This window comes from Podarcis muralis, chromosome 12, assembly GCF_964188315.1.
Source record: "Podarcis muralis chromosome 12, rPodMur119.hap1.1, whole genome shotgun sequence".
Lineage (NCBI taxonomy): Eukaryota > Metazoa > Chordata > Lepidosauria > Squamata > Lacertidae > Podarcis > Podarcis muralis.
This window is the reverse complement of record NC_135666.1, coordinates 3,374,657-3,394,093: the sequence shown is the minus strand read 5'-3', so window position 1 is coordinate 3,394,093 and position 19,437 is coordinate 3,374,657. Positions and strand designations below refer to the sequence as shown.

The 19,437-nt window shown below is 48.6% G+C and overlaps 1 protein-coding gene across 1 annotated transcript in view; it reads left to right on the top strand.

The window, feature by feature from the left end:
* The first annotated feature begins 466 nt into the window (after nt 1-466).
* LOC114607688 (uncharacterized) overlaps nt 467-19,437 on the top strand; it is a 34,432-nt gene continuing 15,461 nt past the window's right edge. The window contains exons 1-6 of the mRNA XM_077916269.1: nt 467-618; nt 8,787-9,185; nt 11,874-12,000; nt 13,159-13,263; nt 15,126-15,239; nt 16,295-17,210. Of these exons, the coding sequence (XP_077772395.1) occupies nt 595-618; nt 8,787-9,185; nt 11,874-12,000; nt 13,159-13,263; nt 15,126-15,239; nt 16,295-17,210 (1,685 nt within the window). The 5' untranslated portion in view covers nt 467-594. The remainder of the gene's footprint in view (nt 619-8,786; nt 9,186-11,873; nt 12,001-13,158; nt 13,264-15,125; nt 15,240-16,294; nt 17,211-19,437) is intronic.

The following is a 19,437-nucleotide window of genomic DNA, read 5'->3' as shown; positions in this document are numbered from 1 at the left end:
TATATGATGAAAATACATAATTGAACATAAACATAAATTGGAAATGGCTGTGTATAGTGAATATTTATCTACTTTTAAAATTCTCATTCTTGATCTTATTTCTTCCTTTTCTTCATCTTCTTCTTGTTCTTTTCTTTTATATTTTACCTTTCATTTCTTTTCTTTATTGTGAATATTGTTTTGTAGAGGGGTAAATAATTGTAAATATGAGAAGAGGTAAAATGTTTTCTGATTTTCTCTTGGTTACATGTATTTTCCTTTTTTTGTGTATTTGTATTTTTTTCTAATTTGTACTCAATAAAATTAATAAATTATGTATTATTATTATGTATTATTATTAACAACCAAGTCTGCCCCGCCCGGCTCTTCGCCCGCCTGCCTCCCCGCAGCGTCGCCCACGGCCTCCGGCCGGCAGGTGTCGCTGCGGCGCCTGCCTTCTCCTCCTCGGCCCCTGGGCGGCGCTCTCTCCCGGCGCTCGCTCCGCTTCCTGGAGCTTCCCCGGCGCCGCCGCCGTCCGTCTTGCCCGCCCCGCTCCTCCCTCTCGCTCTCCCGGCCCTCCTCGCCCCTCCGAAGCGGCGACGACAGCGCCGGGCCATGGCCGAGTGGAGCCCCGCCCAGGTGAGCGAGGGACCTGGAAGGGGGGGGGGGAGAGGTGACGGTTGGGCGGAGGGGGGGGGGCTCCCAAAATGGAGTCTGCTGCTGAGGGAGGTTGTCATGGGTGGTGAAGGGGGGGGGGGAATGGATGCCGTGAGGGGGGGCCTGAGGAGGGACCCCTTCCTTTGGAGACCCCCCCCCTTGGCTGGAGGGGGGGCTCTTGTGGCTGCTGCAGTTGTGGGTCCAGGGGGGGTGTCTTTTTGTGGTGTGGGGAGCGGGGGGGGGGAGAGAGGCAAAGTGCTATCAGGGGCTGAGGATGCTGAAGATGGAGGGGGGGGATGGAAGACACGTATGTTGGGTTGAAATAACGTACACACGTACATGTCAAAAACCGCCTCCTGGAGATGCACGTCAGGCCCCCAAAAGGGTGGGGGATTTTTTTTTGGGGGGGTTGATCTTTTTGGGGGTGATCTGGGAGGGAAGGGGCAAAGGCTGCCAGGAGATGGTGATGCTCAGGGAGAGAGATGAGAACATACACATGTCAGAATCAACTCCTGGACCTGCAGCTTAGGCCCCCAAAATGGGTGTGAGGTGGAGGGGTTGTTTTTTGGGGTGGGGTGTGCTGTTTTGGGGAGGGGGGGAAGGGGTAAAGGCTGCCAGGAGATGATGATGATGCTCAGGAAGAAGAGGAACACATCCACATGTCAGAAGCACGTCCTGGACCTGCAGTTTAGGCCCCCAAAACGGGTGTGAGATAGAGGGGTGGGGGTTTTTTTGGGGGGGTGCTTTTTTGGGGAGGGGGGAGGGGCAAAGGCTGCCAGGAGAGGATGGTGATGCTCAGGGGGAGAGATGAAAACATCCACATGTCAGAATCAACTCCTGGACCTGCAGCTTAGGCCCCCAGAACGGGTGTGAGGTGGAGGGGTGTTTTTTTTGGGGGGGGTGCTTTTTGGCGAGGGGTTGATCTTTTTGATGATCTGGGAGGGAAGAGGCAAAGGCTGCCCAGAAATGAGGGTGAGGCTCCGGGACAGAGATGCACACACACATATGTCAAAACCGCCCCCTAGAGCTGCAGATCAGGCTCCAAAACAGTTGTGGGGTGCAGTGGTTTTTTTAAAGGGAGGTTCATTTAGGGAGGATCTGAGAGGGGAGAAGTAAAGGCTGTCAGGAGATGGTGGTGATGCTGGAGAGAGAGGGGAACAAATACATGTCAAAACTACCTCCTGAAGCTGTGGATCAGCCCCCAAAATGGATGTGGGGGAGTTCTTTTTATGGGGGTTCATTTTGTGGAGGGTGGATCTGAGAGGTGAGAAGCAAACACTGCCAGGAGATGATGGTGGTGGAGAGGGAGGAAAACAAATATATGTTACAACTACCTCCTGAAGCTAAGGATTAGGCCCCAAAACGGATGTGTAGTTTATTTTGGGCAAGGGGGTGTTGATGGGGACAGCAGCAAAGGGGGCTAGCTTTTCCTCTCCCTCCTAGGAAAACAGGTGCCCCAGATCTGATAGGGACTCCTCCGTGGAGGAAGTGTCTTGCATCCCTAGGGCTGAGGCAGTTAATTCCTCCCATCAATGAAAGCAAATCAGGTAGCTGTCATCTCTTCCCCTGCGTTAACCCATCCTCAAATTGTTTCTGGCCTCTGCAAATAGGGCTCTTGCTGCCTTTTGTAGAGAGGCTTTCTTTTTTTTTTTTTTTTATAATAAATTTTTATTAGTTTTCCATAAATAAAGAATAAACAAAACAAAAACATAGACATAAACAAACAAAAACATGACTTCCCCATACCACCCCTTTCCTGCATTCTTGTTTCAAGATTTTTTAGCAACCCTCTGATCATAACTTAAATATATTTCATGTATTTAACTTCAGTTAATTATTAATACAACTGTAGTTCTTTATCTCTTATAACTCTGAGCCCCTAATTTTCTAAATTACAACAGTTTTTAAGATAAACTTTGAATTTGTTCCAGTCTTCATCCACCGCCTCTTTCCCCCGGTCTCGAATTCTGCCAGTCATCTCTGCCAGTCCCATATAGTCGATCACCTTCGTCTGCCATTCTTCCAACGTGGGTAAATCTTGCGTCTTCCAATACTTTGCTAGAAGAATTCTTGCTGCTGTGGTGGCGTACATAAAAAATGTCCTATCCTTCTTTGGCACCATTTGGCCCACCATACCCAAGAGAAAGGCCTCTGGTTTTTTAACAAACGTTCTCTTCAGAACTTTTTTTATTTCATTATAGATCATTTCCCAGAAAGCCTTAATCTTCGGGCAGGTCCACCAAAGGTGATAGAAGGTTCCCTCCGTTTCACTGCACTTCCAACACTTGTTATTGGGCAAATGATAGATCTTTGCTAACTTAGCAGGAGTCATGTACCACCTGTAGATCATTTTCATAATGTTTTCTTTTAAGGCATTACATGCCGTAAATTTAACACCAGTGGTCCATAACTGCTCCCAGTCTGCAAATTCAATGTCATGCCCAATGTCCTGTGCCCATTTAATCATATTAGATTTCACCATTTCATCTTGAGTATTCCATTTCAACAGCAAGTTGTACATTCTTGACAAATTTTTAGTATTGGGTTCTAACAGTTCTGTTTCTAATTTTGACTTCTACCTTTTGTAGAGAGGCTTTCAGGGCAAAGAGAGGCAGGAGCACGGAGCCCAATTTAGCATGGAAGGGGTGCTGTGTTTATTATGCAGCCTGCCTGCCTGACCTCCCCATGGAAAGAGGGAGAGGGGCAGTTTTTAAGGACAGATAGTTGTGATGCTAGTTAATTTTCAGCTAGGACCTTGTTATGGAGCTTTGGAGGGTAGAATTGACCCAGGAGGGGGAAAAATGCTTTCTGTTGCTCTCACCAAGGTGCAGGGGTGAATTATGTTTGCTTCGTCTTCTTTTTTAAAAAGATATTTTTAATTAAGAACAACAAGAAACGGTACAAAAAAGAGGTATTGGTACAAAGCAAAATACAGTATATATGGCAGCGTGTTAAGAAATAACCAAGGAAGAAGATGAATGAGTTACAAGGGGTATATTTTGATTCTTAACATTTCTTCCACAAGTTCATTGTGGCATAACAGAGTGCTCCCAGATAATCTCCCATTCAGGCAGTGCTTAGAGCTGCCTCTGTTTCGCATCTGCAAGGTTGCTGCATCATGAGCCTTCAATCCATGCCCTAGAGCCTAAAGATGTGGTGATGCTGTCATCGAGGAATAAAAGATGCGTTCCTTTGCTCCTAGCATAAAGGCGTGATGCATAGTGCTGCAAGTCTGCACAGGTGGTTCAGTCCCAAGTCTTGCGCACAGTCCAAGGTCTCTGGAAATGGTTACATGTTCCTTAATTACAGGGTTTTTTGGCAGCAGAGATTTGGACTGCATTGTTTAAAGGGTTGTTGCTGTTATATTTATTTATATCCTTCCTTTTCCCCAGACCAGAACAACGCAGAAATTTTAAAAAAGTGAAAAAAACATAAAAGATAATACAGTCGTCTCTTGGTTTTTGGACAGCTTAGTTTTCGAACGTTTTGGCTCCTGAGTGCTGCAAACCTGGAAGTGACTGTTCCGGTTTGTGAACTGTTTTTGGAAGCCGAACATCCGACGGGGCTTCCGTGACTTCTGATTATCTGCCGTACCTTTAGCCAATCGGAAGCTGCATTTTGGTTTTTGAATGTTTTGGAAGTCGAACAGACTTCCGGAATGGATTCTGTTTGACTTCCAAGGTATGACTATAATTTAAAAGTAATAGAAAAGCAATATATAAAAGTACAGATAATAAAAAAGAACAGTGCTATTAAAAGCCATTTCCTTGTTTAAAAAAGCAACAACAGTTCCCAGAAGCCGGTCGGAATAAAACAGTCTTCACCTGTTGGTGAAGGGAGGGAACCAGTCTTCCTTCTTTAGGAAGGGAGTTCCGAAGTCTGGGAGCCACCACTGAGAAGGCCCTTTTCCAGTACTGAGAAAAGGGCCTCCCCCCAAAGATCTCAAAGCCTGGGAACGTTCATACAGGAGAATACTATCTTTCAGATGGACTAAACTGTAAAATATCATGGAAGAAAGCCTGTCAAGTCCTCCCCTGTAATCTTTTTTTTGGGGGGAGAGGTGTGTGTTCTGATCCTAGAAATTCATAGCCATCTTCACCCACGTGAACCAGCCCGTATCTCAAGATCAGCTTTGGAGGCCCTGCTTGTCTGCCCCTAACTTGGGCCTTCTCGGTGGTGTTCCCTAGTGCATGGGTCTCCTTCCACAGAAGATGGATGGATGCATGATCAGAGATATATCCTTCAAAAAAAGCCTGGAGGGACCCAGTTGGCTTCTAGTTAGGATAATTTTTATGTCTTTGTTGTTTTAGAATCTGTTGGTTTTAAATGGTTTGACTATTTTATGCTGGGTTGAATACATACTTTTTATATTTGCGGTGATTGATGCTTTGCTGTGAAATCTGTATTTTTGGATTGTATTTTTAATTTTGTAATCCACCCAGAGAGATCACTGTCCTGTAGAATTCTTATAAACCTTCTTTTAAAAAAAGAACAAAATGCTGCTCATTTTCCAAAGACATTTTGGGAATTGCTTGTGCAATGGATCCTCTTGCCCTAGTGACTTCCTCGCTTCCTGTTAATGGTGGGGCCTCCTTTTTTCCTTTGCCATTTCTCGCTTGCTGGGACAAGGTGGTCCCACAAAGTCCTTCCTTTGCTCTTAAGCAAAAGGGCACCCCTCAGTATTTTGATACAGATCACTTATTTTGCTCGTTTTATTAAAACATTTTTTGCCTGCCTTTGATTTAAGGTCTCCAAGGCAGCTTGCACAATAAACAACGGCAACAGAACCCACCACAAATCATGGATAAACCATCCAAACTTAAGAGAGCCAGTGTTGTGTCGTGGTTTAAGTGTCGAACTAGGACCTGGGAAGAAACCAGGGTTCGAATCCCCACTTGACCATGAAGCTCACTGGATGTGACCTTGGGGACCAGTCCCTGCCAGTCCCTGCCCTTCAGCCTAACCTACCGCACAGGGCTGTTGTGGTAGAGGGGGGGGGGTAGGTAAAACTGTGTATGCCACCTTGAGCTTCTTGGGGGGGAAAGGTGGGCTATAGATTGATCAATCAATCAGTCAGTCAGTCAATCAATCAATCAATCAATCAATCAGTAAAAGAAGTACAGCGAACAATAGATTTAATGGAAGCAGCCTTCATTTATCATGCAGCACTGGCAAAGCATCCCAAAGCCCTCTGAGGACTACCTTGGCCTCGCCTTTAGCGGTCAAGAAGGAAGGAGTGAGGCAAACATCTTTAGGGATAGAGTGCCACATTTTTAGTGCCACCACAGAGATCCCACCCACTGTACTTCAGACTTTCAGAAGAGGAGCTGACACTGTGGCAGGCTTCTGTGGGAGCAGGCAGTGCTTGAGATGTCCTGGGCATGTTAAGAACTTTCAAGGTCCAAACCAGCGCTTTAAATTGGGCCTGGAAACCAGCTGGGAACCAGTGAAGTGGTTGGCATCTTCCATTCAACCCCTGAGCTGCTGCACCCTGGACTGCATTGCAGTACCCAAGCCAAGGTTTTCTCAAGCTTTGAATTGTCCATTCTCACCAGCTCCAGTCAGCATGGGCAGTGGACCAGTGATAGTGAAAAGGCTAGCCCCCCCCCCCCCAACCAAAAACCCTGTAGGGCACTAAGTCTAGTCTGTACACAAGTAAGGCATGACTCATTCTGGCTGGGTCATTAATCTTCCATATCTGTGAATTGATCCTCCCTATGTGCCCTTTCTTTGTAAATTTAATATACCTCATTGGACCATGGGGATTCGTGGGGGCAGGGGCAGGGGCAGAAGAGGAGACATCAAAGGCTTGGCCCAAAATTGAAGTCAGCTTGTGGCTTGGTGAGTCACCTTCATTAGATGGGATTCCCCCTAAAGCAATGCCATTGAAGGCCTGTCCCAGCTTTCCATGAGAGCTTCATACAAAGGAGCTGCTGGGGTTCTGCTCTTGGAAAAAGAGGTGTCTGTACTTACAGTTGCATTTATACTCTTGGCAAACCTCTCATCCTGCAGTAGAGTTCCACAGATCGCCTGAGCAGTCTGTTACACTCCCTTTTGGAAGAGGGTTTATGAACTTATTATGTGCAAATTCAGCTATCACACGACAAGCTGAACTGATGTGTCCTAAATGATTGGTGCTGCAATAAAAGTCTTGTAAGGTAAAGGTAAAGGGACCCCTGAAAGTTAAGTCTAGTCGCGGACAACTCTGGGGTTGCGTTGCTCATCTCACTGTACTGGCCGAGGGAGCCGGCGTTTGTCCGCAGACAGTTTTTCCGGGTCATGTGGCCAGCATGACTAGCCTGCTTCTGGTGAACCAGAGCAGCGCATGGAAATGCCGTTTACCTTTGTGCCGGAGCGGTAACTATTTATATACTTGCACTGGCCTGCTTTCGAACTGCTAGGTTGGCAGGAGCAGGGACCGAGCAACGGGAGCTCACCCTGTCGCGGGGATTCGAACTGCCAACCTTCAGATCGGCAAGCCCGTTGTCTTTCTAAAGGGAGGCACCTTGTCTTGCAAAATTTGCACATGGAAGTCATCCCTTCATCTCTGTTGCTTTTGCCTTCCTTTGAACTTTCTTCTGCCTTGTACTCTTGGAAGCAAAATGTCCGCAAATGTTCTCTGTACTCCTTGAGGAGGTGAACTGCATCTGGATGCAGAACGTTCTGTCTCGTATTCTCCTCCACGATGAACCTCAGCGCTGTTTGTCCTTTTCATGCTGCCTTTTCCAGTGCACAGAGCTGTTCCAGGCCCACTGCAGCTTCAAAGGTTTCCTCCTGGAGCTGCAATAGGTAGCTTAATGAATGAAGCATTCCGGTTGATGGCTGATAGAAAGGACTTGTGCTTGAATGATCAACTAGATACAGTAGTGGCAGGGTCATTGGCTTAAGTCGGGGATGGGAAAGCTTTGGTCTACAAAGCCATTTCCCCTAATGGTCTGTCCTGCTCACCTGTCCAAGTTGTCCCATCCGAGGAGGAAGGATCTGGCCAGATTCAGTGCCCCACCCCTGGTGTAAACCCAGAGCTGTCCCAGTCCCACAAAAAGCAAGTGCTGATAGTAGAAAAGACACATGTAAACCTGAACCAGGCATCATACGAATGCTAAGGATAAGGAGAAGTAAATACTATTAATATTGTATGGTTAGGAATATCACATGGTTAGAGAAGGGCTGGTGTTTAAGCAGAGAAATGCAGCATAACTGATGAGTGAAGAATTTATTAGAGATGGAGCAGTGGTCAGCAGCCCTGAAACTTGTAAGCCACCTTGTTTCCGTATAACTCAGAGTGTACTGCTCGGACCACGTAATAGCAGCCATGGTTTCTTTCCCATAAGGATCCCTCTCCATTGATCTCCGCCTGCAGTACACAGTTCATTGGTTGTTTTGTTGCTCAGTGACTGCTGGCATTTGGACTATTTGGCATCTGGTGCAGAATTCATTCTCCCAAGTTCACAATCCTCATGCTTTTGGGATAAAATGAAGATGATGAACTGAAGGCAATTAGATTCCAAAGGTGGGCAGGGAAAGCCTTCCTGAACTCAAGTGGGCGGTCAGTGGCCAGCAGGTCCCTCCTTATTGTCCAGCAGGAGTGGAAGTATGCAGAATATGCAAATACGTCCACTTTCTGACCTTTTTTTGACACAGAACTTACTTCCTCCTTCATTTTAAGTTTTGGCTAACTGTTCCTAGGGGACGCGGGTGGCACTGTGGTCTAAACCACAGAGCCTCTTGGGCTTGCCGATCGGAAGGTCGCCGGTTTGAATCCCCACGACGGGGTGAGCTCCCGTTGCTGGGTCCCTGCTCCTGCCCACCTAGCAGTTCGAAAGCAGGCCAGTGCAAGTAGATAAATAGGTACCGCTCCGGCGGGAAGGTAAACAGCGTTTCCGTGCACTGCTCTGGTTCGCCAGAAGCGGCTCAGTCATGCTGGCCACATGATCTGGAAGCTGTACGCCGGCTCCCTCGGCCAAGAAAGCAAGATGACCACCGCAACCCCAGAGGCGTTCACAACGGGACCCAACGGTCAGGGGTCCCTTTACCTGTTCCTAGAGAGCCTTCCTCAAGAGGAACGGCCAGAGACAATGGCTGCAGAACGTTGCTCTGTTCCAGACCACCCAGGAACGTAATGTTGTTTGCATGTCTCCCCTCTCCAATAGGATCTTCAGTGGGAGGTGGAGCCCCAGCCCATGGCTGCTGCCCAGCCCCTCAGCGCCCCTGAGCAAACGCCCATGGGGGACGTGCTCCCCGAAGCGGCTGAGCTCTCCCTGACGGTTGTGGCTGAAATCCAAGCGGTGGAGAGCAAAGTGGACTCTTACGCAGCGCAGCTCATGAGCCTGGAGGGGAGGATGGGGATGGCTGAGACGAAGCTGGACGGCTGCGAAAAGACCGCCGTCGAATTCGGGAACCAGCTGGAGAGCAAGTGGGCTGCCCTGGGGACCCTCATTCAAGAGTACGGGCAGCTCCAGAGGAGGCTGGAGAACATGGAGAACCTGCTCAAGAACCGCAACTTCTGGATCCTCCGCCTGCCCCCAGGATCCAGGGGGGAAATCCCCAAGGTAAGTAGGCTGGGCAGGGTTAGGGCCTGTGCCTAGCCATGTAAGAGAGGGGGGATTTCTCATATCCACAAATTACTGCTTTGCAGGCAGTATTCTAGCAGTCCTTGCTATTTGTAGGATGGGGTGGGGTTTTCTTCCTCTCTCCTAACACCGGAACTCTCTTGGGCATTCAAGGAAGCTGTAGCATTCGCGCCCACTCCCCCACCTGCCCTCCAAGTCCGGCAAGACCCGGCTGAGAGAGAGAGGGGTGCGCAGAAGCTTTTTCAGAACACACCCAAAAAACCAGAAACAGTAGTATGCTGCCGCCACTTCCTTATCTCAGAACAGCCCCGAAAAGTAACATAAGGAAGGAGATTACTCTTCAGCGTTACCGGGCTGCCCCGCCCTTGTCACTTTACTGTGGCACAGACAGAAATCCAACAGGCTCTGGCAGGTGGCTAAGTGGTCAGGTACTGGGTTAGCTTCCCCGGCAGAAAGGCACAAAAGACAAAAACAGGGAAAAGTCCTTTTTCCAGGATTTATTAAAAAACAAGATTATTCAAACATAAAAGTTGGCACGTCTCTTACAAATCCCCCCCAAAAAAATAAATAAAAACATTATTTAATATCACTTGCTACAAAACATACTCACAATGAGAACGAAAGTGTGAAACAGAACAGTTCAAAACACCCTCCCGGCATCAGGGCAAGCCCTCTCTGCATGACAATGGTCTCGCATGGCAAAGTAGGTTAGGTGAGGCAGGCTGCCAGTTTGGCAAGATGGGCTGCGAATTGCAGGTGGGTTTCCTAAGGTTTTATCCCCTTTGAACCCACTTGGATTCAAAACTCAAAAGCCAATCAGTTCTTTAGATTAATTAGCAATTCACCAGTGGTTAGATAGAAGAACAATAACTCAGACTTGTTAGGAGCCTCTGACAGCTGAATCCTGTTTATCAAAAGGCCTTGAAGATTAGAAGCATTCCCAGAGCCAGACCAGATTCTTTGAGTTGTGAGTTGGCTTGATGACCCGGTTCACACAGAAACAGCATCTAAGATAGCCAGGTGTCAAGACTACAAATCAGCTAGGAACCTCCTTCCTGCAGATGGAAAAGATAACTTTGAAAACATTCTTTGAGACAGAAAGTCTGCAACTAAAGAAGCAGATACACATTCCCAGAATTCTCCAGCTCTCCCACAATGCTCTTCCTTGGCATGAGCCAAGGTTTTAACTTGCTAAGATTTCCCAACACACTACAGAAGCTGAATGTGGGAAGATTCAGATAAAAGAAAGTCATTCACACAGCACGTATTTAAAATATGGGACTCCTTCCCGTAGGAGGCAGTGATGGCCCCAACTTGGATGGCTTTGGAAGACAGATTTATAGAGGAGGAGGCGCCACAATTTGAGGCAGCAGTGTTTCTGAAGACCAGTTGCTAGAAACCACAGGAAGAGAGAGTTGGCCAAAGTGAGAACAGGGTGCTGGGCCAGGTGTTTGAAGGTTTTGTTTTGTTTTAAAATGGGGGTCCTCCTTACAGTATTGCTTCCTGGGTTAACGTAGTTCCTTGCAGGTGCAAAATGGCAGTAAAAGCTGCAACACGAGAAGTTTGAACTCAAAATAATCAATTAACAGCTTCTGAGAAGAAGAAAAAACTGTTTTCAACTGGCATCAAAAAGTCGGTAGAATTGACACCAGCTGACTTGGAAGAAGACAAAGGAAGGAGGGAGTCAGGCGTGGTTGGGAAAAGGTTACCTCCAGTCTTGATTATTTTAACTCGCTCTATGCAGGGCTGCCCTTGAAGCTGACCCAGAAACTCCAGCGGGTGCAGAATGCCGCGACGAGACTCCTTAAGGGATGACATTCATCCAGTGCTTTACCAGCTGCACTGGCTCCCGGTGGAGTACAGGGTCAGGTTTAAGGTGCTGGTTTTGACCTTTAAAGCCCTATGTGGCCTAGGACCCATGCACCTACGGGACCACCTCTCCTGGTATGCCCCGCGGAGGACTTTAAGGTCCACAAATAACAACACTTTGGAGGTCCCGGGCCTCAAGGAGGTTAGATTGGTCTCAACTAGGGCCAGGGCCTTTTCAGCACTGACCCCGACGTGGTGAAACACTCTGTCACAAGAGACAGGGCCTGCAAGACAGAGTTGTTCTGCCTGACCTTTGGTCTGGACACTGTCTGACCCTTTTGTTTCCCTCCCCTTATGGTCTTGATTTATCAGCTATTTTAAAATGAGGCTGCATTTTAAATTGCATTTTAACCTGTATTTTAAATTGAGTTTTTCCCCCCTATTATGTTTTTACTGTGATTTTATTTTATTGGTGTTAGCCGTCCTGAGCCCATCTCTGGCCGTGGAGGGTGGGGTTAAATAGCATTAATTATTATTATTATTATTATTATTATTATTATTATTATTATTATTATCTGTAATTTCAGTTGCCCATAAAATGTGTAAAAATGGTTGGAAGCGAAATATATGACCAGGATCTGAGATTTCCATCAGGGGACCTGGCAGAGGATTAGAAAGACAGGAAACTGCCTTATACCAAGTTAGTCCGTTGGTTTATCTAGCTCAGTACTGTCTGCACTGACAGGCAGTGGCTCTCTATGGTTTCAGGCAAGGACTGAACCCGGGACGTTTTTGCAGGCAAGGCAGCTGCTCTACCTAAGAGGAAGTGACTTCTCCCTCTCTTTGACGCGGTTGCAGGTCCCTTTGCTGTTTGACGAAGCCTCCTGCAGTTTCTCCGAGCAAGAGTGGCGCAGCTTGGATGAAGGGCAGAAGGACCTCTACCGGCACATCATGAAATGCAACTACAAGGCTGTGGTCTCTATGGGTAAGGAAGGGTCCACATGGCGTGGCCAGACAGAGCTCTCTGCACACCTGAGCCTTCATCCACCATGGCCCAGGGCCTTGCTAAGTGGACACAGCATCAATTCTCAGCCGACATCTGACCAGGCTTCAGAGTGATGCAGGTGCAGATCACTTGTACCAGACATGGGAAGCTGCTAGATGCTGATTCAGGCCATGGGTTCATCTTGCTCAGTTTTGCCTCTTCTGGCTCGTAGTAGCTCTCCAGGGTTTCAGATAGGAGTTGTTCTCAAGTCCTACCCAGAGATGCCAGACGTTGGACCTTCTGCAGGCAAACAGGTGATCTGCTGAGGGGTTATATGGGCCCAGCAAGGAGTTCCTTATCAGGTCTGCAGGTTAGCCAAGCTCTGCGCAGCACGAGAATGCCCAGAGCTCAGCTGGTCATTGGGTAGTCTGTCCTGCCAGGAAATTCCTTCAGGTAGGATGATCAGTGGAACATGTGCAGAGGAGGGCGGCCTGGAAACCAAGCCTTATGAAGAGCAATTGAGGGAGTTGATATGTTTAGCCTGGGTAAGAGGAGACTGAGAAGTGACATGAGAGCCATCTCCAAATATCTGAAGGACTTTCACATGGAAGACGCAGCTTGTTCTCTGCTGCTCCAGGGGGGTAGGACCTGAACCAATGGATTAAAAAAACTAAGAAAGGAGATTCTGGCCAAACGTTAGGAAGAACTTTCCAAAGATAAGAGCTGTTCTGTGATGGAACAGACTATCCTTGCAGGTTTCCAAACTGAGGTTGGATGGCCATCTGTCGGGGATTCTTTAGCTTTGATTCCTGCATTATAGTGGGGTGGACTAGAATTCAGTGTTTCCCAACCTTGTGCCTCCAGCTGTTTTTGGCCTACAATTCCCATCATCCCTTGCCACTGGTCTTGCTAGTCAGGGATGATGGGAGTTGTAGGCCAAAAACATCTGGAGGCACAAGGTTGGGAAACACTGGACTAGATGACCCTTAGGATTCCCTCTAGGTTTACATACCAGTCATTGAGTATGTTCATGGGAGTCCCAGAGCACCACCGCCCTGCCCCTGCGCCATTCCCAAGGGAAATTTAAATAAAAGGAGGGCTCTGGAGCAAATGAGAGGCTTGATGCTGCTAATAAGTTTTTTCCCCTGCCACGCACAGACACTGCCATCTCCAAACCTGAGCTGCTCTCTCGGATCGAGCAAGCAGATGTCGCTGGTCGGGGGGACGTCGAGGAAAGAGAAGCCCTGAAGGAGACCACCCTGGGTGAGTCGCAGAGTTGGCAACCCCCAGCCCACCCCTCTGTGCTGTGCAGGGAGAGCAGCTCAGGTCTACCCCTGATGCTGAAGGGGACAATTTACAGCTTGAGGCAAACAGCAAAAAGCTCCGAAAACCTTGACAAGGACACTTCAGAACCGTTGCTCTTCCCACATGGTGTTGGCTTTGTGAGAGTTGTTGTTGTTTAGTCGTTTAGTCGTGTCCGCCTCTTCGTGACCCCCTGGACCAGAGCACGCCAGGCACTCCTGTCTTCTACTGCCTCCCGCAGTTTAGTCAAACTCATGCTGGTAGCTTCGAGAACACTGTCCCACCATCTCGTCCTCTGTCGTCCCCTTCTCCTTGTGTCCTCCATCTTTCCCAACATCAGGGTCTTTTCCAGGGAGTCATCTCTTCTCATGAGGTGGCCGAAGTCTTGGAGCCTCAGCTTCAGGATCTGTCCTTCCAGTGAGCACTCAGGGCTGATTTCCTTCCGAATGGAGAGGTTTGATCTTCTTGTAGTCCATGGGACTCTCAAGAGTCTCCTCCAGCACCAGAATTCAAAAGCATCCATTCTTCGGCAAACAGCCTTCTTTATGGTCCAGCTCTCACTTCCACATGTCACTACTGGGAAAACCAGAGCTTTTACTATACAGAACTTTATTGGCAAGTTTGTTGTAAGAGTTACGTTCCTTGAATTCTGAAGTTGAATTCTGCCTCCCAGCTCAGTTGCACGGATAAAGCAGGTGTTACTTTGCCCTCACGGCACGCTCCTGCTTTCATAACTCCACCACAAACTGGCGACACACTTTTCTTCTTTTCTTTTGAAGTAATTTTTATTTGGTTTTCAAGAAAAAGTAAATACATAAGCAGAGGAAGTCATCCGTTGAATAAAGTATGTCTATACAGTTGCATTGCACTGTTATATTTCTCGTTCAGCAACCAAACACAGGACCACTCTAACAAATGAACTAACTTACTGAACAAAAACTAAACCCCTCCCTCCCACACAACCAACAGACCCTTTGGTTCCAATTATCGTAAGAATATCCCGTTACTTCTCATCAGCTAACTGTAAAGAAATAAGTATCAGTTTACTTGCAAATCAGAAGACATACCAAATTATATTAAAACTACCAAAAGAGCAGGGACGCGGGTGGCGCTGTGGGTTAAACCACAGAGCCTAGGACTTGCCAATCAGAAGGTCGGCGGTTCGAATCCCTGCAACAGGGTGAGCTCCTGTTGTTCAGTCCCTGCTCCTGCCAGCCTAGCAGTTCGAAAGCACATCAAAGTGCAAGTAGATAAATAGGTACCACTCCGGCGGGAAGGTAAACGGCGTTTCCGTGCACTGTTCTGGTTTGCCAGAAGCGGCTTAGTCATGCTGGCCACATGAGCCGGAAGCTGTACACCGGCTCCCTCGGCCAATAAAGCAAGATGAGCACCACAGCCCCAGAGTCAGTTACGACTGGACCTAATGGTCAGGGGTCCCTTTACCAAAAGAGCAGCTTACACCAAATGTCCTGCTGGCCACGCACTTTCAAGTCACTGTTTACAGCCATTAGGACTAGGAACTCTCTGGGTGTTTTCCTCCTCATGCTCCCCTGTCCCAAAGAAAGTGGAAATTCTCAAATGATGGCATTCTAGCTTCAGAGCAACATGGTCCTGTGCTTGTATGGATCTGCTGAATGCACACAACCCTAGAATCAATGAAGGAGGCAGACAGGAGGAGTCTGAACATCAGTGCTAGAGGAGGGGGTGGACAGTGTAGCTCGTCCTTGCATCATCTCGGCTCGGGTGGCCTTTTGCAGACCTGTCCTAAATGTGTCGCTGGTGGTGAATGGCTGATGTACCTTCTTCCCTCCTCTCCGAAACAGGCTCTCCGATTTCCGCCCTCAACGACAGCTCCTGGATGGAGCCGGAGGAAATGTCCCTGGTCAAAAGCATGGGCGACTTGGAGGAGAGCGAAATCCCAGGGGATCCCGCCATGAGTGAGTTGGAGCGGCCTAAGTAGGGGGATCCTCTCCCTCCTGCACAAGGCTGGGAGGGGAAGGAGAACATTGCCAGGGGAGGACAGGGCCGTGCAGAGCCCAGAATCCTTGACTGGTGGAATGGGGCTGCCCTTGAGACTTGGGCTTATGTGCTTGAGATATTTGGAGCTGTCTGTGCTGTTTTTAATCTGTCGGGAGCCGCTCAGAGTGGCTGGGGAAACTCAGCCATATGGGCAGGGTATAAATAAATTATTATTATTATTATTATTATTATTATTATTATTATTATTATTATTATTTTGTTGGCAAGGCAAGGGGTGATTGATGGAGAACTGGCCATTTCTCATAGGAGTGGGTTTCTTTGACAATAAAGAGTTAACCCTCTGACAAAGTGCATTCCTTTGGAAGTGCCCTTGACAGTTGGCACCTTCGTGCTGCACTATCCATTATTATTATTATTATTATTATTATTATTATTATTATTATTATTATATCCCCCTTCATCTGAACATCACAGGGTGGTTTACGCTATAAATCACAAAACTGCATAACATGATAACAAACAAAACAACCCCCCCTTGCAGTTTGAAACATCATTAAATTGTAAAATGATAAAAATACAGACAGATGAAATGTCCAAGAACCAAATCAAATTAATCCTCTAAAAGCTCTTGATGAATCAGAAACATTTCCAGTGGGAGATGAAATATCAAAATGTCTGATTTCATTTTGCTAATTTTTGAGGTTTGTTTTTTAAGGGATGCTCTCATTGTGTCCCATAACGGGGGGGGGGGGGGGGTTAGATTGTCTGCATCATTTTCTTCGAAGTAGATTTTTGTAGAGTTTTTGTGAGACTCTAATCTGTTTATTTGTGGTTAGGATGGGACTGAAGGACCATGAAGGGGTGGTTTGTGTTCCTTCTCCCATTTTAAGGGCAACTTCTACTGGGGCGTGATCTGTGATTTTAATGTTGCCTAATGTTTGTTGATTCAACCAAGGGGACCCCTGTCTGATTTCATATGCCGCCAACTTGCCTCTTTCCCTCCTTTGGCCAGGTACTCCGCAGCTCCTGGAAGAAGACCCCGAAAGCTTGGAGCTCCCCGGCATGTTCCCCCGGAAGTGGACGGAAGTCTTCCAGGGCCCGGGCGAGGAACTGCTCTGCGAGAGCCACCCCATTTCAGTGGCGCCTGCAAGGAAGACCCCTGGGAGCAGCCTGAGGCGGTCGTCCCGCTGCGTGACTGAGTTGAGGAAAGAGGACCCCTCCTCTGCGCTGGAGGCCGAGGCCCACACTGGGCCCTACATCTGCTGCGAGTGTGGGGAGGGCTTCCTGGACAAGCAGCTCTTCACCACTCACCAGAAGACCCACGACGGAGGAGGGAGCTATCCGGCGATGGACCCCGGAGGAGGAGGAGGAGGGGGCCTGAAGCTGAAGCTGAGCCCCTTACCTCTCCAGAGGGTCCCGACGCCGGCGCGCCCCAAGCCCCCGAAACGCCCCGAGCCCCAGAGGAGCCCCGCCCTCAAGCCCAGCGCCGGGAAGCGCCCCGGGAACCACATGGTGGAGCGCCCCTACACCTGCACCCAGTGCAAGGAGAGCTTCAAACTGGAGGTGAGCCTTCTTCTCCACCAGAAGCTGCACACAGGGAAGGGCGACGGGCCGCTGACGTGCACCTACTGCGGCAAGGACTTCCGGGACCTCTCCAAGGCCGTCCGGCACCAGCGCATCCACACGGGCGAGAGGCCCTACCAGTGCACCGAGTGCGGGAAGAGCTTCATCCGCCGGGACCACCTCCTCAAGCATTGGCGCGTCCACACCGGGGAGACGCCCTACCAGTGCGCCACCTGCGGGAAGAACTTCCGCTACAAGGAGTCCCTGAACTGCCACCAGAAAATCCACACCCGCAACCCTGCGGCACACCACCTGGGGCTGGGGGCGCAGGCCGGCCTGGTGGCCTTGAAGCAAGAGCAACCCTAGCGACGGCCCCGTCCCCAAAGCCCTCTGCTTCTGGCCGGCGTCGGCTGTGCCCCGCATGCTGAAGAACAGCTGCCCCCCTCCCTCCCGGTTTGCCCCCCAAGTGTCCCAGGGCATGCCGGGACGTGGCGGAGGGGCTCCCTCTCATGGACCATCAGAGCATCGCTTACCTTTCCTGCGCTGTGCTGGGGGTGAGCGCAAGGCCGGGACATCGTACTCGGAGCCCTGCTTCCGCCTGGGTGGGTCACAGATAACGGCACTTAGGCAGTCTTTCCTGCCGCGCTCCCGCCGTTTGTGGAGAACTGGCTCTCTGCGGTTTTTCCTGTGAAGATGAGGCAGCTGAGTATTCACCGCTTCTCCCTCCTTGCCCACAGGGACCCAGAATCTCAAAGACATTCTTCCGTCTCGTCACTGTGTGAGCCCTCCTTGAGGCTGATGTTTGTGTTCTTCCTCCCTCTCTCTCTCTCACGCACACACCACACGATGAGCTTCCGGAGCCGGGAAGGTGGACCCGCCGGAGGCCAGGCCACACTTCATCAAATAGTCTAGGGGCGAGCTTCCTGCCTGCGCCCCAACCTACTCCCCATTGGGCACCCTGCCCCGTTAAGCACCTTCGTGGAGCCCAGTCGAAACCATCCTTTCCCAGTTAATTGTTGTCAGTAAAGGTGTGTGGGTTTTTGAGGTTGTCTTTGTTTTAATTTCTCAAACTGCATCCGGTCACACTCCAAGGCTGTTTGTACGAGTCCAAGAGCAGCTTCGACCAGGATTCTGGTTGTTATAACCCAACGCCAAGAGCTCATGTACTGTTGTTTTGCCGTATGAAGTTCCCGCAGGACTTGCCGCCTGTCCCATAACTGTCTCCCAGTTCTCCCTCTCTCACCCCAAAGGTATCTGGAGAACTGCCGTCCCCTGTTGTCTTGCTGTTATATTGCTGTTATATTATTATTATTATTATTATTATTATTATTATTATTATTATTATTATTATTATATTTTTTACAGAAGGCATCTTTGTAAATATTGGTTGAATTATATATATACATACATATATATATATGAATTTCAGTGTCGTTAAGCTAAATGTCAGCTGAGGTGACTGTAACAAGCCAGCTATTCCTCCGTGTGACGTCGGGTGTTTTGTCTGTGGCTGCGTTTTCTTGGGGTTTTTTGTAACACCTTCTTTTGCAAAATATGTCAATACAGTGTGTCTCTCTTCCGAAGCCCCTCTCGTCTCTGGGTAGCTGCGGGAAATGAAGCCTTGCCAAAGCAGGTCAGGCGCAGGTGAATTTTATTCTCAGAGTGTCGGCAGTTCCAAGTGCCCTCAGCAAGGATGCAGAGACAGCATTAATTCTGAGGTCCTGGCATGCGTAGGAGGCCTCCAATAGGGTCTGAGGCGGGAGGCCAAGATAAGAGTAGGCTGGTCTCGTACCAAGTAACTTGGGTGCACTTTAACATCACGCTAACACTGTGGAAGTCCATCATACATGAAAGGCTACGTTAGTTTATTTTCCCGTTTATTTATATCCCGCCTTTCAACCAAAAAGGCTCCCAAGAATAAACAGATAACGTCAAAATACAATGATGCAAATTCAAAAGAATGCAAATGCAAACAGCTTGGGCTGTGGTCTAAACCACTGAGCCTCTTGGGCTTGCCGATCAGAAGGTTGGCGGTTCGAATCCCTGCGACGGGGTGAGCTCCTGTTGCTCTGTCCCTGCTCCTGCCCACCTAGCAGTTCAAAAGCACACCAGTGCAAGTAGATAAATAGGTACCGCTACGGCGGGAAGGTAAATGGCGTTTCCGTGAGCTCTGGTTTCCGTCATGGTGTCCTGTTGCACCAGAAGTGGTTTAGTCATGCTGGCCACATGACCCGGAAAGCTGCCTGTGGACAAACGCCGGCTCCCTTGGCCTGAGGGAGTGATGAGCGCCACAACCCCCTAGTCGCCTTTGGCTGGACTTTACCATCCAGGGGTCCTTTACCTTTTCCCTATATCGTCTAAAACCAGTTTGAAGACCGTATCATGATATCGGTTTCATAATTTTTGACTTGGCAATATATCACAAATCGTGATGTGTTTGTGTGCTATGCAGAAATCGGAATGTGGCGGAAACCGTGAAGCCAGCCAAGGCCTCTACATAGCTCCATCCTTATTTCAGACATTGTGCAATATGTATCAGTATCTCATAATGTTTAGCTGGTGATATATCGCAATGTTGAAAACCAGATATCG